This window comes from Balaenoptera musculus, chromosome 3, assembly GCF_009873245.2.
Source record: "Balaenoptera musculus isolate JJ_BM4_2016_0621 chromosome 3, mBalMus1.pri.v3, whole genome shotgun sequence".
NCBI lineage: Eukaryota > Metazoa > Chordata > Mammalia > Artiodactyla > Balaenopteridae > Balaenoptera > Balaenoptera musculus.
The window spans coordinates 163,843,809-163,870,472 of NC_045787.1; the positions used below are offsets into that span (position 1 = coordinate 163,843,809).

Consider the following 26,664-nt stretch of genomic DNA (forward strand, 5'->3'; position numbering starts at 1 on the left):
GGGCAACCCCCCACTCACCACCATGTCCCTCCCCAGCTGGGGTTATGGCATTTCCCCGCTGATAAGCCCTTCCTCTGGACCGCCCTGGTGGCGCAGTGGTTAAGAATCTGCGTGCCAATGCAGGGGACACGGGTTCGATCCCTGGTCCAGGAAGATCTCACATGCCTTGGAGCAACTGAGCCTGCGTGCCACAACTACTGAGCCCACGCACCACAACTACTGAGCCCGCGTGCCACAACTACTGAAGCCTGCGCACCCTAGAGCCCGTGCTCCGCAACAAGAGAAGCCACCGCAATGAGAAGCCCGCGCACCACAACGAAGAGTAGCCCCCACTCGCCGCAACTAGAGAAAGCCCGCACGCAGCAAAAAAGACCCAGTGCAGCCAAAAAAAAAAAAAAAGCCCCTCCTCTTAGTCGTTCCTCTGGCTGCAATTTTATGCATCTTCAGGGCAAGACAGGTTTAATGCTCACAACCCTACTAGACTGTGTCTATCCCGTTTATAACTCTATCCCCAGTTGGGACTTCCCTGGTAGTCCAGCGGTTAAGACTGTGCACTTCCACTGCAGGGGATGCGGGTTCGATCCCTGGTCACGGAACTAAGATCCCGCATGCCGTGAGGTGCGGCCAAAAAAATAAATAATTTTAAAAATTTTTGTTAATTTAAAAATAACTATATCCCCAGCAATCTGGAAATTCACGGGGCCTTGGTAGGTACCTGATAAGCATTTATTGACTGAAGTGAGCAGACTTCAGAGAGATTACATAACTTGCCCAGAGTCACTCAGAACTAGCAAATAAAGAACTAAGATAAAAATCGAGGTCACATATACGCACTAATGTGTATAAAATAGATAACTAATAAGAACCTGCTGTATAAAAAATAAATAAAATAAAATTCAAAAAAAAAAAAATCGAGGTCCCTGGGTGCCAAGGCCTGCACTCAGATACTGGACTGCTCTTAGGGTGATGACCTAACCCCTCCACGGCTCCGTCTCCTCCCTGCCCTTATCTCCATCTCCTCGCCACTTCACTCCCTCCACACCAGCCACACTGATTTGCTCACTGTTTCTGGCATAGTCCTGCCTCAGGGCTTCCGTACTTGATGCCTCTGCCTGGATGTTGCCTGCATCTCCTTCAGATCTTAGGTGTGACGTCATTTCCACGGGGAAGCCCCCTGGACTCCCACACCTGCCCACATCCTCCACCACAAGCTCTAACAATTGGCTCCCTGTAATTCTGCCCTGTGGCACGTACAGGTTTGCAAGCATGCATCCAATGCGGATCATCATTTGTTAATGTCGATTTACTCCTAAACTGTAAGGCCCTTTTCTTTTTTCTGGCTGCGCGGCATGTGGGATCTTAGTTCCCCGACCAGGGATCGAACCCGTGCCCCCTGCAGTGGAAAAGCAGAGTCCTAACTGCTAGACCACCAGGGAAGTCCCAAACTGTAAGGCCTTTAAAGGTCATGCCTGGAACGTGGTCGGTACTTAATGTTTGTGTCCCGAATTAACTACTCCCTACCTCTGACCCCCATCCACATCTGTCTAGTCAAAGGAGGCTAGTCCCAACATCTTCTCCCCAACCCCTGTCTGTCCCCAAAAGTTCATACCAGTATAGGGACCCAGTAATAATTGAGGGGTGGTGCTGTGTCCTGCACGATCCTGATTCGGTGGGTGAAGAAGAAGAAAGCCAGGATCCCTGGAGAGGGGGAAGAAACCGGGCTGGTTGAGGGTTCTGGGTAAAGGAAATAGCCCCCCTCAAGAAGACCCCAGAGAAGAAGACAGTTATCAGAGAAGACGTGGGGGCCCGACAGCAGCTCACAAGTGGCCCCCAACAGGCTCCCGCAGCTGGACAGGCTCGGTGAGCAGCACTCACCCACACTACCCACGATCAGAAGTTTGCCCAACAGGAAGAGGAAGTCAGTAACTTTGTCCAGGACAGCCACCCTGCAGGGGACAGTAGTAAACAGGCGTGAATGCTGGCTCAGGGCCTGGGGGAAGAGGGAGGTGGCCAGAGGACGGTGTTTTCCCTGACCTGATGATGTTTCTCATGAGCAGGAAGAAGGCGTTTCTGGCTGAGGTGCAGAAGTTGGTGCCGTAGATGGCAATCTGGAGGGAGGTGGGAGGGATGGATCAGGCCCAGTGGGTGGGGAATGAGGGCTCCTCCACCCAGCAGGAGCTGGTGGGTTACTGCTTGGTCCCAGGCTTACTCACCATGATGTAGGCATTCCTGTTGAGGAATCTGATGAATTTCTCCAGGCACCAGAAGCAACATTTGAGACAGGTCATGAGGAACTTTGCAAACTTGTTCTCTGCAGCTGGTAGATGAGGGAGAGATGCAGAGGTGAGAGGAGACCCCACTCGGCCTGGTAGGAGCCCCCTACCTCCTTGTTACACACACTTGCCATAGTCCAGGACCCTTAGAGCCCACCTTCTCAAAGAGATGGGGAGAGGAGACTTGATCCAGGACCTCAGGCCCACCCCATAAAACGGGCGTTCAGCCCAGCCTCCAAGACAAGAAGCAGTGACAACCCACACTGCTATCCTGGCCCCGCCTCCAGGGCAGAAGCCAATCCTTGATGCCTCCTTGGCTCCACCCCGAAGTACAACCAATCCCAGCCCAACCCTCTCGTCAGGAACCAATGGTGGCCCAGGCCTCTCGTTCCCGCCCCCTCAGCAGTAAGAACACCCAGTGGGCTCTTTCAGCCACCCCCTCCATCACAGGAACCAATCACTCAAGACCCTCAGCCCCACCCTTTCCCCACCATAGGCAGAAACCAATCTCTGTCCCACCACCTTAGCCCCACCCCCCCACAGGAACCAATCCTAACCTGCCCCTTAGCACCCCCCCCCCAACCTCGGGAGTTACTGCCAACCCTCTGTGGGCCATACCTTTCAGGCGCTGATCCAAGTACTCGAGTATCACTCGGATGATCTGCACGATGGCCAGAATGAGGGAGCCGAAGGCCAGAGAGCCTGTGTGATACCTTTGGGCCGAGGGAGTGGTCAGTGGTCCAGCCAGGCCTCTTCCACTCCATCTCACCCCTACCCCCAGCCCACCGGGGGCCCCACCTGAGCGCCCGGCCGAAGGCAGAGAAGAGCGGGAAGGCAGGCAGGTTATCCGGCTTGTTCAGGGCCCAGTAGTAGGAGGCGAAGGCCCCAGCTAGCGTGACCTGGCCCAGCGCCAGCACGAAGTTGGCCAGCCAGAAGAACATGAAGGCATTGAAGATCTGCAGGCCCAGCAGGGCCCGGTGGTAAGTCGACTCACCACCGTAGAAGGCGAACTGGCAGTGGGCTCCAGGGCACAGGCGGGATTCATTGGAGGAGGGGAAGGTCTGCGGGAGGGATGCAGAACCTGGTCACATCATAGGGGCTAGGGGTTCAGAGTGGGCTCTGGGCATCAGGTCAGACCTGTCAGGTAGACCACGAGATGGGACAGGAGTCACGGGGAACAGAGTTAAGTCAAGGAATTGGGGGTTTAGGATAGGGGTTTTCAAAAGGGCTTCTAGAAACAAGATTAGGGATCATCATCCCAATGGGTGTCAGAGAGGCAGGATAAGCTCTCTTGGGGATCAATGGAGTGGCCATGTGGACAGATCACAAGTGGCAGAGATCAGTATGAGGACCACAGAAGGCAGGTTAGGGGCTTGTGAAAGGCAAGGACGGGGCTCTAAAGGAAGGACTGACCGTCACTGGGTTAAGAGAGGGGTGTCGGGGCAGGAAATGAAGTCAAGGCGGAGGGGGAGGTGGGTAGATCAGCACTTAGGGGGTGGGGGGAGTAGGTGCCAGGCTGGATCTCTTCCTCTCCATGCCACCCACATCTGGCACAGGACATACAGCAGGCACCACATGTTTGCTGAATGGTCCCCAAGTGGGGATGAGAGGCCTTCAGATCGACTGTGGGCTGCTAGGGAAATAGCCACCCCCCAACTTCCGGACACCCACCTCAGGGTTGCAGGTTTTTCCAGCAACTGAGCAAGCGGTGTCATTGAAGATCTTATAGACAGCTTCGTTGGAAGTGGACAGAAAGCTAGAGGCTCATTAAGGAACCCAACGTCTGGGATTAGGGACCCACAGGGGCATGTGGAAAAGAATCCATTCCCACACCAGGTTCAGGCTTTGCCCCCAAGATGTAGGTCACCTCCAGGCAAGTGTGGCACTTAGCCCCCAGCCCCGGGGTCAGAGATCAGGGTCTGATGGTGGATACATAGCAGTGCTAGCCCAGTAGGCGATGCAAAGGCACAGCAGGAAGAAGGTGACCAGTGGGTACAGCAAGGAGCACATCACGTATCCCACAGCCCTGGGAGGAGTAGAAACACAGACATCAAGGCCCGAGCAGCCCTGGGACCACCCCAGCCTGACCCCCTGGCACCCCGGCACCCACCTGCTGGCTTCTTTAATGAGTGCAATGGCGATGAGAATTCTCTTCCGCAGAAAGATGAGCAGTAAGATGATAATAACCTCGAGGACGCTCAGAATGATCACTGCGGGGGGGACAGAGAGTGATCAAGTCCGCCACCTGCCTGGGCTCCCCACTCCCACCCAGGCCTCACTGAATGGGGAGCTGGGACTCACTGAAGGCCATCCAGGTCTGCCGCAAGTGCAGGTACACGCGGAGGTCCGTATGGAAGCCAAGGTCCACCAGGGAGATGTCAGAGCCGGCCTCGCCACGCAGTCGAGCGTACTCCATGTAGCAATGAAATATTCCTGCGTGGGGAACCACCGTGCTACGACTGACCTCAGCCCTCCGACGGCTCCCCCAACATTACAAAGCATGTACAACCACACCCATGTAACAGAAACAAAAACCAAGGCTGAGAGGGGCTGCCATCGCTTGCTGCTGCCTCAGGGCCTTTACTTGCTGTTCCTGCTGCCTGGTTCAGTCTCTCCCCAACTGGATCATCACATCTTCTCGTCCCTGCTCAAATGTCACCTTCTCATGAGACCTTCTGGGATCTCTTCCCCCATTTAGAATCATACCCTCTTACATTCCAATTTCTTATCCCCCTTCACAGCTTTGACATCCCAGAGGTTTTCTGGTTTGTTTCTTGCCCATCTTGCCCATACCCTCTGGAATATAAGGTCCACAAAAGTAAGGATCTGTCATGTTTTATTCACTGCTGTAAGCCCAGGACCTAGAAGACTGCCCAGAACATAGTAGTCATTCAGTACATGACGGATGAATGAATGAGTGAATAGATGCCAGGATGCTGTGTGGCCTGACGCTTTCCTGACCCCTCTGCCATCTTGTAACAATGATTCATGGGTGGGGAGGCAGGACACGGGTGCTAACATACAGTGGGGTAGCATTAGGGATTTTCACCATTCCCCTTAGCTCTGGTAGAAGAAAGTTATAGAGTACAGATAAAGTACAAAAAGCTAGTCACCAAAACTGCCAGCACCCAGCTAGAAACCACTATTAATGAATATTTTGGGAATTCCCTGGCAGTCCACTGGTTAGGATTCCACACTTCCACTGCAGGAGGCATGGGTTCAATCCCTGGTCAGGGAACTAAGATCCCGCGTGCTGCGCGGCATGGCCAAAATAAAAAAAAAAAATTTTTTTTAAATGAATATTTTAACATCTGTGTCTCCAGTGTAGGTTGCACATCCAGCATCTTTCCTCCTGGAAAGTTTAAATGAATAAACAGAACATGAAGCACTGGCTTCCGAGCACTGCCTCTGAGTTCCACAGGCCTCAGGCCCTCCCGCATCTCATCCGCAGACTGTCTTCTTCTCATTAAATCTCATAACTAATAAATACTAATTATCCCCAATTTATAGAGAAGGAAATTGAGGCATGGGGAGGTTGAGTCACTTGCCCAAGGTCACAGAGCAAGGAATTGGCAGAGCCAGCATTTGAACCCTGGGCTTTCTGGTGCCAGAGCATGTGGCCTTAACCACTGTGCAAAATGGTATACTTTAGAATGAATTTGCTGTTGATGAAATACAGATCCAGTCCTGCTTGGGAAGATTATGATTTAATGGTTGTTTCCAAGTATCTGCTCTCATAAACAATGTTGAGATGAATATCTTCACAAATATTCCAGATAAAAGATGGAGGATGTCTGATGGCTCAGGAGAAGTTTTGTTTTGTTTTTTTTTTCGGCTGTGCCACAGGGCTTGGAGGATCTTAGTTCTCCAACCAGGGATCAGACCCAGGCCCCATCAGTGGAAGCGCCAAGTCCTAACCACTGGACCACCAGGGACTTTCCTCAAGAGAAGATTCTTGATGGGCCAATGACAGCTCAAAGGGCATAGGCATTTTGCAGACTGTGGGGAGGGGAGGACACAGGGAGGGAGAGACGTACCGTAGCCTAGGACCAAAATCACCATGACGATCATCACCCAGACCATAATGCCAGCCAAGAAGCGGAGCAGGACAATGAACAGGAGGCTCAATACCATAGCGATGGCCAGGCCTCTGGGGGATAAAATGGGTACATGAGCGGACCCCATCCCCTCGCCAGTCTCAGACAGGGCAGCCCAATGAGGGCTACCTTCCCTCTCAACTTACATGATAATCCAGTACCAGGAGACTGTGTAATCTTCAAATATCCGCATGGCCAGCTGCCGGGCCTCCAGGACTCCATTGGCCTTCCTGGGGGAAGGCAGACAAGGCTTTAGGTCGGACCCCGCTCCCTGACTGGGCCAGCCCCAGGGGATGCCCTGTCCCACCCAGGAAAATGCGATGCCAGCATGGTGGGTCATGGTCCTCACTTGGCGCCTTCCACCAGCTCTGTGATGTTTTTCCGAGAGCCATGCCCATCCTCATAGGTTGTCTCGTTGCCCACCATGAGGACCCCCTTGTGGCTGTGGATGGCTGGGAAGCACCGCCGGGCCACTGCACAGAGCGGGGGATAGGACCAGTCAGGCTGAGCCCCTGAAACCTCCCCACGCCCCTCCCAAGCTCACGGGACCCCAGACTCACGGGGTTTGCTGGGGGTGAGGACGGCGGGGCAGTCGCCATCTCGGAGGACCTCGGCCACACCCTGCCAAGAGACAGGGAGGGGGTCAATCCTGCGGGCCAGCACTCTCGACCTGCCCCTGCCTGGGCAGTTATCTGCTTACCTTGTTGTTCTGGAAGCCAGGCACACAGAACTTCTTGTAGTACTCAAAGTCCTGGGATCTGCGAGCGTTCAGGTAGGTGAGGTAACGGTCAGGACATTTCTCCACGCAGATCTTGGGGGGGCAGGAGGCAGGGGTTGAGTGGGGTCCGGATAGACACCTGATCGCCTCTCAAGACAGAGGTCCCACCCCCTTCCCCCTATTCACCAGGGAGAGAGAAAGGGCTGGGAGAGAAGCTGCCACTACAGGGGGAAAAGGACCTGATGGTGGAAGGGGGGGGACAGGAAAGAGGGGGGGAGGGGACGAGTTACCTGGGGGGTGGGACACTGGAATTCCAGCAGGACCAGGGGGCTGGCACACTTCACAATGTTGAAATAAAACAGGAAGGGTTTGTTCCTGGGGTTGGGGAAGGGAGATGGAAACTGTCAAGACTCCTCAATCAGCCTATATAGACTATCTTAATGAAAACAACAACAACAATAATAACCACAGCAGCAGCAACTCCATGCCAAGTGCTCTTCTAAGCACTGGACATGTGCTGGCTCATCTAACCATCACAACAGCCCCATGAGAGTGGGACTGTCATGATCCCCATTTCAGAGATAAGGAAAATGAGACCCAGAGAGGTTGAGACACTTGCCATAGGTCACACAGCCAGGGAATGGCACAGCTTGGATTGAACTTGCTCTTTTACCTCAACTATTCATCACCCGCGGACATCAGATCCGGGACTGTCTCCTCTCTGTCTCTCCCCTAAAATGTGGGCTACCAGAGGACAAGACTTTGAATGTCTCATTTAGTGCTATGTCCCCAAGGCCTAGAACAGAGGCTGGGGATGGCGGGAGTTTTATAAATACTTGTTGACTGGACTAGTGGATGGATGGAGGCGAGGAAAGCCTAGAACCTTCTCCCCAGTGCTCATGAAGCTCTCCCGCACACTCCTCTCCAGACCCAGCAGGCCCCAAGGAGCCAGACTCACTCATTTTTCGTGCCCTTCTGCCCGCAGAACTCGCCTCGGCTATCAGTGGGGTAGATCACTTTTCGAGGGTCCCCATGAGTCCAAGCTGTGGAGGGATCCAGGGATGCTGAGGGGCTGCCATTCCTTAGCACCAGCCCCACTTCTGCCCCAGAGGCGGTGGCTTGCCCTTCCACCCTGGAACCCCAATCCCATCCCCTCCTTTGCTCACCTATGATGCCTACAGCCACATAGCCCACAATGGCCAGGAGGAGGAACACACAGCAAATGACGTCTGTGCAGCCTCTGGGGAGCAAGAGACCGTGTCAGGGTGGGAGTACTGGTGCCCTGGATATCATGGACCCATCCTGCCTTGTACACACATATAGGTATGTGTTATTTGGACACATGTTCCTGAGTGGTACCAATGCTGTGCCGAAGGGCACGTGCATTTTAAATATTAATACCTTTCACTGCAGCACTATTTACAATAGCCAAGATATGGAAGCAACCTAAGTGCCCATCCATGGATCAATGGATAAAGATGTGGTGTATATGTATACAGTAGAATATTACTCAGCCCCCCATAAAGGATGAAATCTGCCATTTGCAGCAGCATGGAATAGATCTGGAGGATATTCTGCAACGTGAAATAAGTCAGACAGAGAAACAAATAACGTATGCTTTCACTTATATGTGGAATCTAAAAAATGAAACAAATGAACAAACAAAACAAACAGAAACAGACTCATAGATGCAGAGAACAAACTGGCAGTTGTCAGACTAGAGGTGGGTGGGGGATGGACGAAACAGGTAGAGGGGATTAAGAGGTACAAACTTCTAACTACAAAATAAATAAGTCATGGGGATGTAATATACACATAAGGAATACAGTCAAAAATACTGTAACAACTTTGGGGACTTCCCTTGTGGCACAGTGGATAAGACTCCGTGCTCCCAATACAGGGGGCCCGGGTTCGATCCCTGGTCAGGAAACTAGATCTCACATGCATGCCACAACTAAGAGTTTGTATGCCACAACTAAGGAGCCCTGGAGCCACAACTAAGAAGCCACAACCCACATGCTGCAACTAAGGAGCCAACGAGCTGCAACTAAGGAGCCCACCTGCCATAACTAAGACCCAGCACAACCAAATAAATAAATAAATAAATATTTTTAAAAAATATATTGTAACAACTTTGTATGGTGATGGGTGGTAACTGGTCTGATTGCAGTGATCATTTCATAATGTATAAAAATATCAAATTACTATGTTGCACACCTGAAACTAATATAACATTGTATATTAATTATAACTCAATAAAAAAAAACTAAAAAATAAAAAATAAATAAATTTTATTATTTTATTATTATTAAAAAAAATAAATTTTAATACCTCATGCTACACTGTCCTCAAAGCAGGTTGCAGCAATGTTCAGCTCTCTTGATTAAGTGCCCATTTCCCTACATCCTTACCAGCATAGCATATTAATGTTTTTTAAAAGTGAAGCTATTTTGTGGTGATCAGTTTGTAATGTATAGAAATACTGAATCACTATGCTGTGCACCAGAACTAACATAGTGATGTAGGTCAATTATACTTCAAAAACAAACTAACTCATAGAAAAAGATATCAGATTTGTGGTTACCAGAGGTGGCAGTTGGGGAGTGGAAGGGGGCATTGGATGAAGGTATTCAAAAGGTACAAACTTCCAATGATAAGATAAATAAGTGATGTAATGTACACATGGTAAATATAATGTTGTATGATATATATGAAAGTTGTTAAGAGAGGAAATTTTAAGAGTTCTCATCACAAGGAGAAGTTATTTTTTTCTTTTTCTTTTCTTTCATATCTATATGAGATCATGGATGTTCACTAAACTTTTTGTGGTAATCATTTCATGATATATGTAAATCAAATCATTATGCTGGGGCTTCCCTGGTGGCGCAGTGGTTGAGAATCCGCCTGCCAATGCAGGGACACAGGTTCAAGCCCTGATCTGGGAAGATCCCACATGCTGCGGAGCAAGTAAGCCCGTGCGCCACGACTACTGAGCCTGCGCTCTAGAGCCCGCGAGCCACAACTACTGAGCCCACATGCCACAATTACTGAAGCCTGCGCGCCTAGAGCCCGTGCTCCACAAGAGAAGCCCTCGCAATGAGAAGCCCGCGCACCGCAATGAAGAGTGGCCCCCACTCGAGGGAACTAGAGAAAGTCCGCGCGCAGCAACAAAGACCCAACGCAGCCAAAAATTTTTTAAAAATTTTAAAAATTAAAAAATCATTATGCTGTGGACCTTAAACTTATTCAGTACTGTATATCAATTATATCTCAATAAAACTGGAAGAAAAAATGAAAACAAAAACCGATAAGTTTCACCATGTTAGCACTTACTAAAAAGAAAAAATTAAACTATTGTTATTATCATAAGATTAAATACGAACATGATAAAATTTAAACCATACAGGAATGTACATAACCAATAACTGTCTCCCACATAACCCTCCTCTCCAGGAGTAACCTGTGTTAATGATTTCTAGTGAGTTCTTTTTATTTTTTTTTAATTTTTATTTATTTTTGACTGTGTTGGGTCTTCATTTCTGTGCGAGGGCTTTCTCTAGTTGCGGCAAGCGGGGGCCACTCTTCATCGCGGTGTGCAGGCCTCTCACTATCGCGGCCTCTCTTGTTGCGGAGCACAGGCTCCAGACGCGCAGGCTCAGTAGTTGTGGCTCACGGGCCTAGTTGCTCCGCGGCATGTGGGATCTTCCCAGACCAGGGCTTGAACCCGTGTCCCCTGCATTAGCAGGCAGATTCTCAACCAAGGCGCCACCAGGGAAGCCCTCTAGTGAGTTCTTTATTCACTGGTACAAATGTTTTCAAAAAAAACTTTTTTTGGTTAACTCAAGTATGATTATGATACACCCACTGTTTGTGTCTTGTTTTTTTTACTAATATATTGAGAGGGATCCAAGTGACTATTTAGAAAGGCTCTTGCACATTTTAACAGCTGTGTAATAAAATAACCTAAGGATGCACTGTAATGTATCTAACTAGTTCCAAGAGATGCAACTCATATTGTTGGTTTTTGCCATTTTCAAAAAGGCAGCAGTATCATACAATTTTGCCCATCTATGCAAGGTGTACTGAGAGAATTGTTTTCATAGAATTTTAATCTCTGGAACAAAGCCGTACATCAAAAAAAAAGAAAAAGTCATATTTCCAAATTCCCTCCAAAAAATACTATCAATTAGTTTCAGAGCAGAATGTGTCAATCTTTTTTTAAATTGAGGTAACATTGATTTATAACATTATGTAAGTTTCATGTGTACAACATTATATTTCTACTTCTGTATACCCTAGTGTGTCAATCTTTTTAGCCTCTGCCAATCTGTGATGGGGAAATTCTATTTGGTTACTGTTTTAAATTACATTCCTTTACTTTCCAGTGAGTTTGAGCATTTCTCCATAACTCCACTGTTTACAGTATTTCTTGTTCTATAAATGATCTGTTCCAGTCTTTCGCCTGAATTTTTAAAATTCATTTGTAAAGACTTTGTATATTAAGGAAATTCCTTTATCGTTCTTTTATCATTCTTTTATCTTTTAAGTTCTTTTATCGTTAAGTTGCAAATATTTATCACCAGGTTGTTGGAGTACAAATGTGGAGGTGTGTAAAGAAACAGGGGTGGAGGCAGTGTTAGTAGAGACCCCTCCCCTCTCAGGAACCCAGACGGCTTACCTGTTGTAAATGGGTCCTTTGAAGGTGGGGTCATACTTCTGTGGTGTTCCTGAAATTCAGCAAGATTGAGCTGAGTGATCCAAGATGGGGCTGGCAGACCACCCTTCCCCAGATGTTCCTAGGGGTGTCTTGGCCACGGAGAAGTAAGATTCAGAGATCCTGCGGATTTTCTGTGAACAGCCCGATTTATCACCTGGCGACCACTCACTGGGAGGGGGCTGGAAAAAGGGCTACCAGCGAGCCCGGTGGAGAGGGGAGAGTCCAAGGTGGGATCTGGAGATGGTTCTCACAGGAGTCCTGGGGAGGCTGCGAGGACAGACCCTTCGGATGAAGGAGTTTGGAGGGACCTCCGGGCGGGCGTTGGGGTGAAGGGTGTTGCCAGGTGACGATGGGGGGTGGGGGATACAGGCTGAAATCTGCAATTCCGCTCCCCCCTCGTCCTCCCACCCCAGGTCCTCCCGCTGCCCCCTCCCCCTCCAAGTTGCCAGGCCCGGGCGCGGGAGCGGGGCGCTGCCTACCGTGCTTCCCGTAGTAATGCTGCCGCTCGCCCCCCATCCCTGCGGGCGCCCTGCCCCGACGAGCGCCTGCCGGATCGCGCTCCCTCTCAGCCCTCGGGTCCGGACGCACGGGAGTCCCGAGGGAGGGACCGAGGGACCGACTGACGGCGGCTCCTCCCAGCAGAGTCAGGCGGGGCGGCCCAAACCGGTCAGACCGGCCCTAGCAGAGCGGCTGCCTCGGACGGACTGGACCACGGAACGGAGGGAGGGAGAGAGGGAGGGAGGAGAGGGCCGGGCGGGGCGGCAGCTGCTCCCGTCACTCACCCGCCGCCCGATTTAGCCCTCTCCGCACCCCCCCCCCGCCCAGCCCCCACCCGGGGAACTCTGTGGCTTCACCCTGTGGCCTGGGCTAGCCCCCTGCCCCCAGCCAGGCGACACCGCCCTAGAACATCTCTCAACCCTGGAAAGCGCCTAATAATTGTCCCATTCTCCAGGTATGGAAACTGAGGCATAGGGAGGTCAGTGTCTAGCCAGGCACAGCAAAACGGGCAGATGGCTTAACCCGAACAACCAATGACAGAGTATTTGGGCTGAAAACTCTCCAACCTGTGGATGCATTTTTTTAAAAAGTAAATGCCAACAGTTAAATATTGGGACAGTCCATATAAAAATCCACATCCTTGTCTCTTGAAAACTGCCAAATTAGGACTGACAGCCCCCAGTGCCACATCCCTTCCTGGCATTGCCCCCAGCTGGTCCCTTTGTGGCCCCCAAGGCTACACACCTCAGCTCACCACCCTTGCACACTCTCACAGTCGATAATCCTGAAGCCACTGCTTTGAAGAACACGTATTTATTGAGCGTCTGTTGGGTACAGTGGCATGTGAGAGACCCAGTCTTGTGGGTCTGCTCTTGTGGAGCTGATATCCTACCGGGTGGCCCTGGATTTGAATGTTCCTGCCCCATCTGAGCCTGAGGATACTCAGGCCAGGGCCTTGCCTTCTCTGAGCCTCAGCTTCCTCAACTGTGAAATGGGTCTAAAGCATAAAACCAAAACCAGCCAAAGACCAGGCATGGGATACCAAGAAGTATACAGTTGGCATGGATGTAGTATATTGTCAGTGTAGGAATACTCAGCGGATGTGGACGTATACAGTAGGTATGGGGGTACTGCCAGCATGGGGTATACAGCCCACATGGAGGTATACAATTTGGGGTGTTTAATCAGTTTGGGGTGTACAGTAGGGGTAGCGGTATACAGCTGGTGGGAGGCATACAGTCAGCGGGGAGTTGTACAGCTGGTGGGAGGGTACACAGTCAGCATAGCATTCCCAGTCAGCTGGCTACACCCCCTACACCAACCATCCACCCCTGCGCCAGCTGTATACTCTCTTGATCATGTGCCTGTTCACACTGCATCTCCCAACAGCCCTTGGGGCCAGTTGTATACGTCATAGTACAACCAGCTCTACAGGTGATGTGGCATGATACAGTCGGCGTCAGGGTGTAGTCAGCAGGAAGAGCTATCCAGTGTGGAGCATACAGCCAGCATGGGGTTATAAGAGAACAGTTGGTGCTCAATAATCGTACCTGTTGCTTCAGAGTCAGGCACCCCCTGACGGGACTCTGGTCACCAACTCAGCTTGTCCCTAGAGAAATGTCACACCACCCCCCCCAGTGGCTTCTAGCTGTGGAGGCCCCACCTGCCCCCTGGCCCACAGGCTTCAGCAAACAGGCGAGGCCCAAGGCTCCAAGCCATGCCCTTGGGTGACCAGGCCTCCCAAAGTAGCCCTGTGGTTGCCACGGTCCCTGCCAGCCCAAAGGCCGGCTGGTCCCACCCCGCCCAGTGCAAGCAGTGCCCAGGCCACAGCCTCTCTCTTCCCAGATACGCTAGGTCCCCGGGGGACACTCTTGCAAACTCCGGCCTTCAGCCACCAGCTCCACCCTGATGATGCTCAAATATGGGTCCCTGGGGAGGGACCCAGGGGTCCCTGGGGAGGGCCTCACTCCTGAGCAGCATGACCCTGTGACACCTGCCCCCCAGCACCCTACATGGGGGTCTCATGGGCACCTCCCACTCAGCATGACCACATCGAGCCCCCATTGTCCCCCAAGCTGCTCTGTCCTCTTGAGTGCTCAGGCTGGAAACCTGGGACACCTCTCTCTTTGCTTCACATCAGTTTTGCCTTCAGAATCTATTCAGGATCCAACCACCCTCACCCCCTGTTTGGCTCCCACCCTTGTCACACGGCTGTCGTCTCCTGCCTGGACAGTGCAGGTGCCTCCACCCTGGTCTCTCAGCTCCTACACTTGTCCCCCACTGTCCATTCCCCCACAGGGGCCAGAGGAGCCTTTGAACACCCGAGTCAGGGCACTCCCTCCTCTGCCCTGAACCCTCTATGGCTCCCATCTCACTCTGAGGAAAAGCCCAACTCCTCACCATTCCCACAAGGCCCTGCCTGCTCTGCCCTGTCCCCTCTTCCCTGCCTTCACCCCCTCCCACTCTCCCCTTTCCTTGCTCCGTTCCAGCCTCACTGGCACCCTGGTTATACTGTAGGTTATACTGGTTACACTGTACACTGCTTTTTAAACTTTTTCACATTTATTAAAGGTTTTGACCATGAGGGCTTCATAAAATGTCATGAAATTCTATTTGCCACCTAACCGTCTACTTCTAAATAGGAGACAAACACTAGTATAGCAACCGTTTTAACGTGGAAAAATTTTTAAATTTTTTGAGAAAAGAATGATGTATTTATATTTTTTTCCTTTTTGAATTTCAACCCTCAAAATATTCCAGCAAAAAAAATCAGGGGAGGTTGGGCTGGGTCTCCTTCAATGGGCATCTGTTGCCCAGGAGGATGGTGGACTTGCCCTCACCCAGGCCACCACCAGCCCATGTCCCCCCCTGATTAGACTATAACTCACCAGGCACAGTCTCACCTCAGGACCTTTGCTCTGGCTGTTCCCTCTCCCCAGAAAGCTCTTCCCTGAGACAGCCGTTTGGCTCCACCTCCTTCAAGCTCAAACATCACCTCCTCAGAGAGGCTTTCTCTGACCATCCTGTCTAAAACAGCACCCTTGGGGCTTCCCTGGTGAGGAAGGGGTTAAGAATCCTCCTGCCAATGCAGGGGACACGGGTTCGAGCCCTGGTCAGGGAAGATCCCACATGCCGCGGAGCAACTAAGCCCGTGCGCTACAACTACCGAGCCCGCGAGCCTGGAGCCCGTGCTTGGCAACAAGAGAAGCCACCACAATGAGAAGCCCGCGCACCGCAACAAAGAGTAGCCCTCGCTCAACGCAAGAAAGCCTGCGCACAGCAACGAAGACCCAATGCAGGCAAAAATAAAAATAAATAAAGTAAATAAATTTTTAAAAAAAATAAATAAAACAGCACCCTTTCCCCCTTCTCTCCTGTTACCCTATTTTATTTTGTTTCTGACTCATTTACACATTTATTGTCTGCCCCCATGTCTGTTTGCTGCACAAGGGCAGGGATTTATGTCTGTTTTGTTCATAACTTTGCCCCCAGAGCCCAGCATAGCATCTGGCACAAGACACGCACTCAGTCAGAGTTTGTTAAATGAATAACCACGATACATAATCCATGTATAATATAGCTAAAACTGAAAATAAAAATGCAGCTTAGAGTTTTCCGGGTGCACGTATTTAAAAAAATTAATTTTTGAATTTTATACATATAAGAATTGAATACATGATAAATGTGGAATTTCCAGTTGGCAGGGAAAGGATAAATCAGTCAGTAGCCTTGACTGCTCATTTGGAAGAAAATAAAGTTAACTCCACTCCCACCACATAGCAAAACAAATTCCACATGGATTAATCATGCAACTATATAAAACTCAAAACTATGACAAGTAGGATGGGAAAACACAAGAGCATATTTCTACCATCTGATAGCAGGTGAGACGGGTAAGGTGGGTGGGGGAAGAGAGAAAGGAGCGCCGGAAGTTTCTTATGTCAGCCAAACTGGCAGAGTGGGAACCATCAGATAAGAACAGCTGGGGCTGGGACTTCCCTGGCAGTCCAGCAGTTAAGAACCAAGGAATATCTTTCAGACACTGGCGCAGAGCTCTTTACAATACGGGTGATCCTATCAACAACCCATTTTAGGGAATTCCCTGGCGGTCCAGTGGTTAGGACTCAGCGCTTTCACTGCCGAGGGCCCAGGTTCAATCCCTGGTCGGGGATCTAAGATCCCACAAGCCGCACGGTGCAGCCAAAACACAACAATCAATTCTACAGCGGAGGAAACCGAGGCTCACGGAGAGGAAGTGGCCCCCCCAGTCACCTAGCAACAAGTGGTCAGTCCCTACTCCAGTTTTGATGAATGAGTGGGAGCCACTGAGGGTGTTTGAGCAGGAGCATGACGAGGCCAGGCTGGGGAGGGGAAGACACATGGAGAAGTCTCAGACAGCTCTCAGGGAAATTGGTGGCCGTGGATGGGACAGATGGGCTATGGCCTTGCTGTGTGAACTTGAGTTATCCCTCTTTAAGATGGAACTAAAGAAGCAGAGAGAGGCACCTGGTGTAGCCTTGGGTCAGGGCGTTGCCTTGTGGGTGGCTCAGGAAATATAAGAGGGAACAATGGTACTGTCATCTGATGGGTTCCATTAGCTGTCATTTTAACATTAGCCAAGTGGGGACGGAGGGAGGGGCAAGGCAAATACTAATGGTTTGATAATTGAGCCTGAGGATGGAAACTTGCTGAATCTTTGCAAAAATGCTGCAAAATAATAACAGTAGAATGTCCCCAGTGCCTCCATATTTCTGACCCGTTTACTGTGTGCCAGGCACTTTTCTAAAACGTTACACGGTTTACCTCAGCTCACCCTTATAGCAACTTTGTGAGGTTGATCCCATCATTACCCCTATTTGACAGATGCGGAAACTGAGGCCCAGAGAGAAACACATGCTGGTGGCTACAAAGATGGTGAGCAACAGAGCTGGGCCACCCAGCTCCTGAGTTAGTGTTTTCTATGGCTGCTGTAAGTAATTAACACCAACTTGGTGGCTCAAAACACAAATTTATTATCTTATGGTTCTAGAGATCAGATGTCCAAAGTGAATCTCACTAGGTTAAAATCAGGGTGCTGGCGGAGCTGTGTTTCCTTGCCTATTCCAGCTTCTAGAAGCCCCCCTCATTCCTTGGCTCGTGGCCTCCTCCTCCATCCTCAAAGCCAGCATTCTCATTAAGCCCACATCCGCTTCCATTGCTACACCTCCTCCTCTGACTCCCCTGCCTCCCTCTTTTCTTCTTCTTTTTGGCCACAGCGCATAGCATGCAGGATCTTAGTTCCCTGACCAGGGATCGAACCCACGCACCCTGCAGTGGAAGCATAGAGACTTAACCACTGGACAGCCAGGGAAGTCCCCCTCTTTTCTTTATAAGGACCCTTGTCCTTGGGGCCACCTGGATAATCCAGAATAATCTCCCCATCTCAAGATCCTAAATTTAGTCCCATCTGCAAAGTGCCTTATGCCGTGTATGGTAACATATTCATAGGTTCCAGGAATTAGGACATGGACGTCTTTGGGGGAACCATTATCCTGCCTACCACAGTGTTTTTTTTTTAAGATTTTTTTTTTCTTTTGACATGGACCAGTTTTAAAGTCTTTATTGAACTTGTTACAATATTGTTTGTTTTCTGTTTTGGTTTTCTGGCCGCAAAGCATGTGGGATATTAGCTCCCCGACCAGGGATTGAACCCACACCCCCTGCACTGGAAGGTGGAGTCTTAACCACTGGACCGCCAGGGAAGTCCCTACCACGGTGTCTTAACCATTAGGCCAGGGGTTGACAAACCATCCGTCCCCCTGTGGGGCAAATCCATCCACCATGTTTTCATATGGCTCAGCACTAGGAATGGTCTTTCCATTAAGTGGCTGAAAAACATCAAAGGAAGACTATTTTGTCATGTGAAACTCAAATGTCAGTGGCTATAAATCAAGTTTGCTTGGCACACAGCCATGCTCATTCGCTTTCATATTATTTTTAAATAAATTTATTTTATTTATTTTTGGCTGCATTGGGTCTTCGTTGCTGTGCCCAGGCTTTCTCTAATTGTGGCAAGCAGAGGCTACTCTTCATTGCAGTGCATGTGCTTCTCATCGCGGTGGCTTCCCCTGTTGCAGAGCACGGGCTCTAAGCACGCGGGTTTCAGTAGTTGTGGCACGAGGGCTCAATAGTTGTGGCTCACGGGCTCTAGAGCGCAGGCTCAGTAGCTGTGGCGCACAGGCTTAGCTGCTCCGCGTCATGTGGGACCTTCCCAGACCAGGGCTCGAACCCATGTCCCTGCAGTAGCAGGCGGATTCTTAACCGCTGCGCCACCAGGGAAGCCCCTGTTTTCTTACTGTTGACGGCTGCTTGCTTTCATGTTGTCTGTGGCCTACGGCAGACTCGAGTAGCAGGCATAGACTGTATGTGAAAATATTGACTCTCTGGCCCTTTACAGAAGTTCGCTGCCCCCTGGTCTCTAAGCCATGAACCCACACGTGTTGAGCCCAAGTCTGTGCCAGCATGTTTCATGTGCTCTGCTTGTAACAACCGGCAGTGGTAAAGGCATGTCATTCATTCCCGGCAATGTGGGTGGGGAAATTGACAAGCCCTTTCCCTCTCCAGGCTAACGTTTTCCTGTGTGGAGAATGGGACTCATCCTTGCATTTACTGGTAGCTGTTGCCAGGGCTTGGTGCTCAAAAAGCACTTAGCACAGGTCTGGGGTACAAGGCTTTAAGAAATGGTAACCAGGGGAATTCCCTGGTGGTCCAGTGGTTGGGACTCGCTTTCACTGCCGAGGGCTTGGGTTTGATCCTTGGTCAGGGAACTAAAATCCCGCAAGCCACGGCACGGCCAAAACAAAACAAAAAATAAGAGAAAAGAAATGCTACCCAGGAGCACGGTACCATTTGACAGAGGGGGCAAACTGAGGCCACGTGCTCAGACCACATAGCTGGTGAGGGATGGAGCTCTGAATCAAACCAAGGTCCCTCTGGCTCCAACCCAGACCTTTTGGGGGCAGATACTGGGAGAGGCAGAGCTAAAGATGTGACAATGGTGGGGGAGAAGGCATGGGAAAGTTGGACCGTTAGACCAGGATCGGGGAGGGGAGGCGGCCGTTGGGTCCCAGCCTTGCTGAGTACGAAGGCCAGCGCACCCAGTTCAGTGGGTGTAGGAGATAAGGAAACAGATACAGGCTACCCAGTCACGATGCTCGTGCCAGGACATCAAGTGCTACCCAGCCTGAGGGCTCTGGATACAGGCCAAGTCCCCAAGGCCTGCAATGGCCAAAGGCCTCGCCCATGCAGCCAGGCCAGCTCACCACTGCCTTCCCAGAAATCTCTGCCTGGGTAATGCGCATCCCAGCTGCCCAGAAAAACCCCTTTGACAAAAGGTTGGGGTAGGAAAGCTAGAAGTGATTCTACTGGCCACCATGATAGGACCAAAGACAGAGCACCTACTGTATGCCGGGCACCAAAGCAGATATTTCCTTCTAGGAATCCATTTTATCCTTTCAATGAGGCTCTGAGGGCAGATGGCACAATGAAGAAATGGAGGCACAGAGATGCTTTGTGACTTGTCTGAAATCACACAGCCGGCAGGAGCTGAGATTTTGAACTCTGGTCCTGACACCATGCTCTTTTTTTTTTTTTTCCAAAAATTTTTTCAATTTTTTTTTTGGCCACACTGCGAGGCTTGTGGGATCTTAGTTCCCTGACCAGGGATCGAACCCAGGCCCTCCCTTGGCAGTGAGAGCGCAGAGTCCTAACCACTGGAGTGCCAGGGAATTCCCTCAATTTTTATTTTATATTGGAGTATAGCTGATTAACAATGTTGTGTTAGTTTCAGATGTACAGCGGAGTGATTCCATTATATATATACACATATCTATTCTTTTTCAAATTCTTTTCCCATTTAGGTTATTACAGAGTATTGAGCAGAGTTCCCTGTGCTATACAGTATGTCCTTGTTGGCTATCTATACCATGCTCTTGAACTGTGTGCTCTGTGAATAACTCCGATTAACTAGGCATTTACTGTAGACCCAGCTCTGAGCTAAGTGCTATACCCACATGAGTTCACTGAACCCTTGAGGCAGCCCCGAGAGGGAGCTGATACTGTCATTAACCCCGTTTTCTGGATGGAGAAATTGAGGCTCAGATATGCAAAAGGTACAGATATGAAAGGTTCAGGGATACTAAAGGTCTCTGCTAGTACAGAGCTAGAAGAATGGAGCTGGAACTGGAACGGAGCCAATCCTGGGTTCCAGAACCTGGCTGAGAATCAGAACTCTGCTTAACTTTTTTTGTAGATGTGTTCATTTATTTAGCACCTTGGTACAAGGCGATTCATGTCCCTTGACTAGTGCTATCACCTCTGGCCTGGTTTCCTGGCTTCTGCCATTGCACCCCAGAAAGGCCAGGGGGTACCTGTGAACCCCTGAGTCAGGCTAGGTCCCTCCTCTGCTCAGAACTCAATGACTCCCACCTCTCTCAGCACAGAAGCCCAGGGAATTCCCTGGCAGTCCAGTGGTCCAGTGGTTAGGACTCCACGCTTTCACTGCCCAGGTTCAATCCCTGGTTGGGGAACTAAGATTCTGTAAGCCACGTGGCACGGCCAAAAAAAAAAAAAAAAGAACAGAAGCCCAAGTCCTCCCACGATCCACAAAGCCCTGTACACTCTGCCCCCACCTCCTCCCATTATACCCCCTTGATCTCTCCACTCCAGCCACACGCACCTCTTGGCTGCTCCTCAAACACACCAGACACGCTCCAGCCCCAGGGCCTTTGCACATGCCTTGCCCACTGCCTGAAACATTCTATACAGCTCCCTTTCTCACTCCTCTGGTCACCTCAGGATGACCTTCTCTGATCCTGTTTGAAATTTTAAACCCTGCTTCCAGGCCCTATAGATCACTCCTATCCCTCCTTCCTGCTAAACTTTTCTCCAGAGCACCTTCTCTGACATTGTGAGAATTTTCTCCATTCATCTTAGTATCTTGTCTGGGTTCCTTTCTACAATTTCAGCTTGACAAGTGCTGGGTCTCCAGGGTCTAGGACAGAACCTGGCACATGGTACCTGCACAATAAATGTTTGCTGAAGGAAGTTATGAATGAACTTGCTTATGTTAAGTAACCTGTATGCTTATCAAGATTAAAACAAAAAAACAACTTCAGGCAGAACAAGCCTTTGGACTAAGAAAAATCCCTCTCCCTCTCACCCCTGGGCCAGAGCCTTCACTTCCTCTCCCTGGGGGTACTCCTCTCACTGGTTTCCCTTCTAGATGCTGTCCACAGGGCACATACCTAAGCAGATTTCTAGATGGTTATCCCTCATCCCCCGTTTTGTTACACACCCTGTTCCCCACTTAGCTATTTCACAAACTAACATAATTAGACATTGTTTTGCATCTGCAAGGTTCTTCATCTCACAAGGCAACATAGTAGCCCACGCTAGGAACAGTACCCTTTCTCATTAAACCAGCCTGAGGAGGCTTAAAAAAGATACAGATGCCACACATACACACAGAAATAAATAGTCTAAGCTCTGGAAAGAGTTTTCTTGGCTGTCTTACCTCTGGGGTGAGGACAGCTAGCTGAGGGTATGTGAAGGGTTCTTTCACTTGGAAAGCTAAAATCTTCTGTGCGGTTGAGGGCTTATTTTTAATTTTCAGCCCCTACCCCCAGCCCAGCAGAGAGAATATATTAATTTTGTTATAAAAAACTTTAAATTCTGTTTTAAAATAATCCTCCCTGGGAATGCCCTGGTGGTCCAGTGGTTAGGACTTGGCACTTTCACTACCGTGGCCCAGGTTCAATCCCTGGTGGGGGAACTAAGATCCCGCAAGCTGCGTGGTGTGGTCAAAATAATAATAATTATTATTATTATTATTCTCCCATTGGGGATTGACTGGGAAGGGGCCGGAAAGAACTTTCTGCAGTGATGAGAAGGTTCTTACCAGAGATCTGCAAATTTTTTCTAAGGGCCAGGCATTAAAAATTTTAAGCTTTCTGGTTCAAATGTCACCTCTATCACATATTCTTCTTCTAAGAACCCTTTAAAAATACAAGAGCCCTTCTTAGTCCATTGGCTTTACAAAAACAGGCCACAGTGCAACAATGTAATAACAATACCTTCTACTACTGAGCTGTACCCTTAAAAATGGTTTAGATGGTAAATTTTATGTTATGTATTTTACCACAAAAATTTTTTAAAAAATATTAATAATGATAGGCCCTCCTTGGGCATGAGGGGATTCAGGAAGCTGGTAATATTTTTTACCTGATCTAGGTGCTGGTTACCTCATACATTTAGAATCTATGCCCTTTTACGTATGAATTTTCTACTTCAATAAAAACTTTAGGGAGTTCTCTGGTGGCCTAGTGGTTAGGATTTGGTGCTGTCACTGCCATGGCCCAGATTTGATCCCTGGTCGGGGAACTGAGATCCTGCAAGCTGCACGGCAGGGCCAAAATATATTAAATACATAAAATGAAATTTCATCTTAACAAAAATGTTTAAAATATTCCCCTTGATTGGTTCAATATAAGAGGGTCCACCCACAAATGCACAGCTTAATGCAACCATCAGCAAAGATTGAGGAGGGTTTCCAGGTGCTGATATGAGAAAGGGATCATCTCCGACATATATTAAGAAAAAGGAAAAAAAAGCAACACGATGTGAAACAAACACCTTTTCATTTGACAAATATTTGTTGAGCACCTACTATGTGCTATGTGCCAGGCACTGTGGATACACCTTCAAACCAAACAGACATGCCTTCTTGCCTCATGAAGCTAGTACTCTAGGGATTTGCTGACATTTTTGTAAAAGGGGAACAAAGCCACTAAATAAAGAATACGTATATAATTGCATGCAAAGGTCTAAGGCCTAGACTTTGTTTGGAAGAAAACACAAGATGTTGTAATACTGATGCATCCCAAGAAGGGAGTGTGATGTTGGGAGAGGGAGCAAGAGGGAGATTTTTCACGATAAAGCTTGTATCTTCTGTTTTTTGAAGCATGTCAATGTATTATCTCTTCCCCTGCAAAAAGTTACAATTAACAATACCCTCTTCCACAATATTTTTTAACAATTCAGATGCCAGAGCCCTACTGCTGGCTGAGTTGAACTCTCTAGCGAATGAGCCATGGAATCTGCTTTTAAAACAAGCACCATGACTTTTTTCCCAGTCCCCGAACCCCATCAGAGTCTATTGTTTTAGGTTCTAGAATCTTTTTCCATACTGCTCATGCCAAGAGTGGGCTGGGAAGGATGGCAGTGCCCCTTGCTGACATCCGTCGGGGTCAAGAGCCATTTCCTGGTTTCCTCAGAGATGCTGCCTTCCTCTAGATATGGTGTCTGATAGGGAAGGAGCTTTCTGTCCTGCCCAGTCTTGTCCAAGTATGTGCCTCAACAGATAGGGCTGCTTCTCCAGCAGCTCAGGGAAAAATCCATGTCCCCAGTATCACCAGTCCCAGAGCCCTCCTGAGCACGTACAGCTTACCAGGCACTGTGCAAAACACTTCCCACCAGCCAGTACAGTCTACCCAGCCCTACAGATGAGGATACAGAGTCTCAGAGAGGTCACCAACTCGCACATGGCCACACAGCTCGTATGTATCAGAACCAACCAGGATTTGAGCCTATGTCTGTCTGATATCACCCACTAAATTCACAACGACGGATGGGAAGGCACTGGGGTACAGGGGAGGATTTGTGAGCCACTCTTTCCAAAGCACACTGTTCCCAAAGGAAATCTCGTTATCTGGCAGGGACTTCACAGGGCAGAGCAAGGGCCCTAGGTTTTTGGTTCTGATGAGAATGGACTACTTACAAACTAAGCAAGACACGCCCCCCCCCCCCGCCCACTCTGAGGATTCAAGCCATGTGGCCCCTCTGGAGGAGGTGAGGGCCTGGCTGCAAGACCCAGCTGAAGTCTCCATCTCACACTCACCGGCCTCACAGAGAGAAATAATTAAGCAACTGTGTGGTTTGTTTGCTGTTCCCTCTGCCACATTTTGCTTAAATCTTCCCATGGCTGGCTCAACCTCCAGCCCTTGGTCACCTAAAATAATCCCAGATGATCCTCCCCCCACCACACACACACACACACCCCTACCTAAAATTATCTATTTATTCAAGAATTTTTCCACTCTGTTGACTGCTGTGTTCTCCGTGTCTAGACAGTGCCTGAAGGATGCTCAATACATATTTGTCGATGGAATGTGCTTCTAGTGCCCAGCACAAGGTCTGTTGGGCACATAGGTCCCCTGTCTCCAGCGTGTTCCTGGCAAGACCATGCATGGCTGGCTCCCTTTGGCCAAATTCAAGGCTGGGTGAATCATATCATTGTCCACTCTGCCCCCAGGCTTGCCTCAGGGAGACCAAAGATCCCTCAGGTGCTGCCCACAGGCAGGCAGGACCCCAGGCAGAGAATCCCAGATCAGAGACAGCCAGCCACACCGAAGGGGCGCACAGCACGGGCAGCCACAGGGTCTGGAGCTTGGGCCAAAACCAAGAGCAAGGGGGCCCCTCAGGAGGTCTGGGCTGGCAGCTTCAAGCAGAGAGGGGAGAGGCTGTGCAGTTGCCAGGCTGTTGGCTGGGTTGGGCGGGGAGAGCCCAGCCTCCCCTATCTGTCTCTCTTTGCAGCCTCTGAAGGCCACAGTCCCTGGGGGGAGGGAGGCACAGCTCTAGCCAGCTCGTTTTTCTTGATTATTTTTGAGCGGTTTCCGGCCCCCTCCCCAAGGCCCTTCGGTCTCACAGTTTCCAGGAAGTTTCAGACACACAAGGAGGGGTGGCAGAGCCCCTTTAGCCCAAGGCAGTGCCACATGGGCTGTATGCCCACCTGAGCCCTGGGGACCCAAAATGAAGGAGAAAAGAGAAACTGAGGACCGCACACCCCTCCGTAGAACCCTGGGAAGGGAAGCTCTGCAGGGCGTGGGTGGGGAGGAAGCCTCATCTTTGCCCCATCCCATAGGCCCAGAGGCGAAGGCCGCCCTCAGAGGTTCGCGGGAGGGGGTCCCTGTCGCTGGGACCCCTCGAAATGGGAGCGAGCACCCCCGGCTCCTTGCACAGGGCGGGGAAAGTTTCTCAATTGTTTCCTGTTTCCTTCCTGTCCCTTCGCCGGTGGTGCCCTTGTTTCCGCCCTTCCCAGACGGCGGGCGAGACCCGATCGCCTCCCACCCCAGCATTGGGTCTGCCCAGTCTTGCCTCAGTTTCCCCATCTGGCCGAAAGCCCGGGACTGCTACTTCTAGGGGGATGTGAGCAAGAGGAAGAAGTGGGCAAAGGGAATTGGAAGGGGAGGATTTGGGGAGGTTGGGGCCCTGGTCCTTTTCCGAGCCCCGGTAGCCGTGCCTCCCCTCCCCCGCCCTGCATCGAGCCGCCCAGATAACGGGACCTCCCCGGGCGGAGCATGCGCCGTGTGTCCCGGCCCATCAGCCGGAGGGGGAGCAGGGGATCCCGAGAGCGGATGCAGGGCGACCTGGCGGGAGCAGGTGGGTGTGGGCGCGGCGCAGAGCAGTATGCAAGGCCGGGAAGCAGGAGGCCCCCAGCTGCAGCGCGGGTGTTTAAGATCTCGGATGTTTCCCCCCACCAAGGCCCCCGAACTCAGCAGAGGCGGACGCGGGCCAGAGGCGGCTCCTACCGTAGGCTCCGTCCTTCCGCTCGTCCACCATGGCCGCGGCGGGCGGGGAGGGGAGTCTGAGCCAGCGCGACCCCAGCCCGGCAGGGCGAGAGGCTCCGCGGGCTGCAGCGCCCCGCCCCGGACCCGGGCCCGCCCCTCCCACCTGGTCATCCTCTCGCGACCCCACCAATGGGAGTCCCGAGCGGGTGGGGGCGGGACTCAGGGGCGGGGTCGGGCTCGGGAAGGGGTGGAGCCCCAACCTTTGTTTCCTATCTGGGCTCTGGAGAGACCCTCTAGGTTCGTTTAGTGGGCAAGGAGCAGTCGTCATTCATTCAATCATCTATCCAACCACTCATTCGCCAGATAGATATTGAGTGTCGACTGTGTGCCAGTGAACAGACAAAAAGATGCTCTTTTTCATTCATCAGATTGGCAAGAATTTTAGAGTTCGGAAACATCAAGCGGGGTGAGCTGATGCTGTGGGTCAGAATGTTCTCTGGCAGAAAGATTAAATCCAAACCGTGTTCACCCTATACGATTCCTCTCTGCCACTGATCCTGGAGAAACCATATGCACGGCGAGTACGTGCCAAAAGGTGTTACCTGCAGTTTTGAGAGTTCTTGTAAAAAATGGTGGAGAACATGTATGTCCACCAATTGAGGGGTGCATACAACACAATACAACAGAAGAGAACACCATACAATGGATGAGAAGAATGAAGTCATCAGGGAAATGCAAATTAAAACTTGGTAATAAC

At 50.4% G+C, this 26,664-nt stretch overlaps 1 protein-coding gene across 4 annotated transcripts in view; it reads right to left on the reverse strand.

Annotated features, from left to right (window-relative positions):
• SLC44A2 (solute carrier family 44 member 2) overlaps positions 1 to 26,055 on the reverse strand; it is a 28,329-nt gene extending 2,274 nt beyond the window's left edge. For 2 of the 4 annotated variants that reach the window (XM_036847620.1, XM_036847617.1), the window contains exons 1-20: positions 25,929 to 26,055; positions 11,767 to 11,815; positions 8,255 to 8,328; positions 8,047 to 8,131; positions 7,379 to 7,463; positions 7,071 to 7,181; positions 6,931 to 6,991; positions 6,720 to 6,843; positions 6,517 to 6,600; positions 6,311 to 6,423; positions 4,575 to 4,706; positions 4,384 to 4,483; positions 4,207 to 4,299; positions 3,945 to 4,029; positions 3,072 to 3,334; positions 2,892 to 2,986; positions 2,214 to 2,317; positions 2,035 to 2,108; positions 1,876 to 1,946; positions 1,610 to 1,698 (exon numbers count right to left, since the gene is read on the reverse strand). In XM_036847620.1, coding sequence (XP_036703515.1) covers positions 1,610 to 1,698; positions 1,876 to 1,946; positions 2,035 to 2,108; positions 2,214 to 2,317; positions 2,892 to 2,986; positions 3,072 to 3,334; positions 3,945 to 4,029; positions 4,207 to 4,299; positions 4,384 to 4,483; positions 4,575 to 4,706; positions 6,311 to 6,423; positions 6,517 to 6,600; positions 6,720 to 6,843; positions 6,931 to 6,991; positions 7,071 to 7,181; positions 7,379 to 7,463; positions 8,047 to 8,131; positions 8,255 to 8,328; positions 11,767 to 11,815; positions 25,929 to 25,959 — 1,923 coding nt within the window. In that variant the 5' untranslated portion in view covers positions 25,960 to 26,055. Of the gene's footprint in view, positions 1 to 1,609; positions 1,699 to 1,875; positions 1,947 to 2,034; positions 2,109 to 2,213; positions 2,318 to 2,891; positions 2,987 to 3,071; positions 3,335 to 3,944; positions 4,030 to 4,206; positions 4,300 to 4,383; positions 4,484 to 4,574; positions 4,707 to 6,310; positions 6,424 to 6,516; positions 6,601 to 6,719; positions 6,844 to 6,930; positions 6,992 to 7,070; positions 7,182 to 7,378; positions 7,464 to 8,046; positions 8,132 to 8,254; positions 8,329 to 11,766; positions 11,816 to 12,284; positions 12,498 to 25,928 lie in introns of those variants that run through there. The other 2 variants (XM_036847619.1, XM_036847616.1) reach the window with 1 other exon arrangement.
• Positions 26,056 to 26,664: the final 609 nt, after the last annotated feature.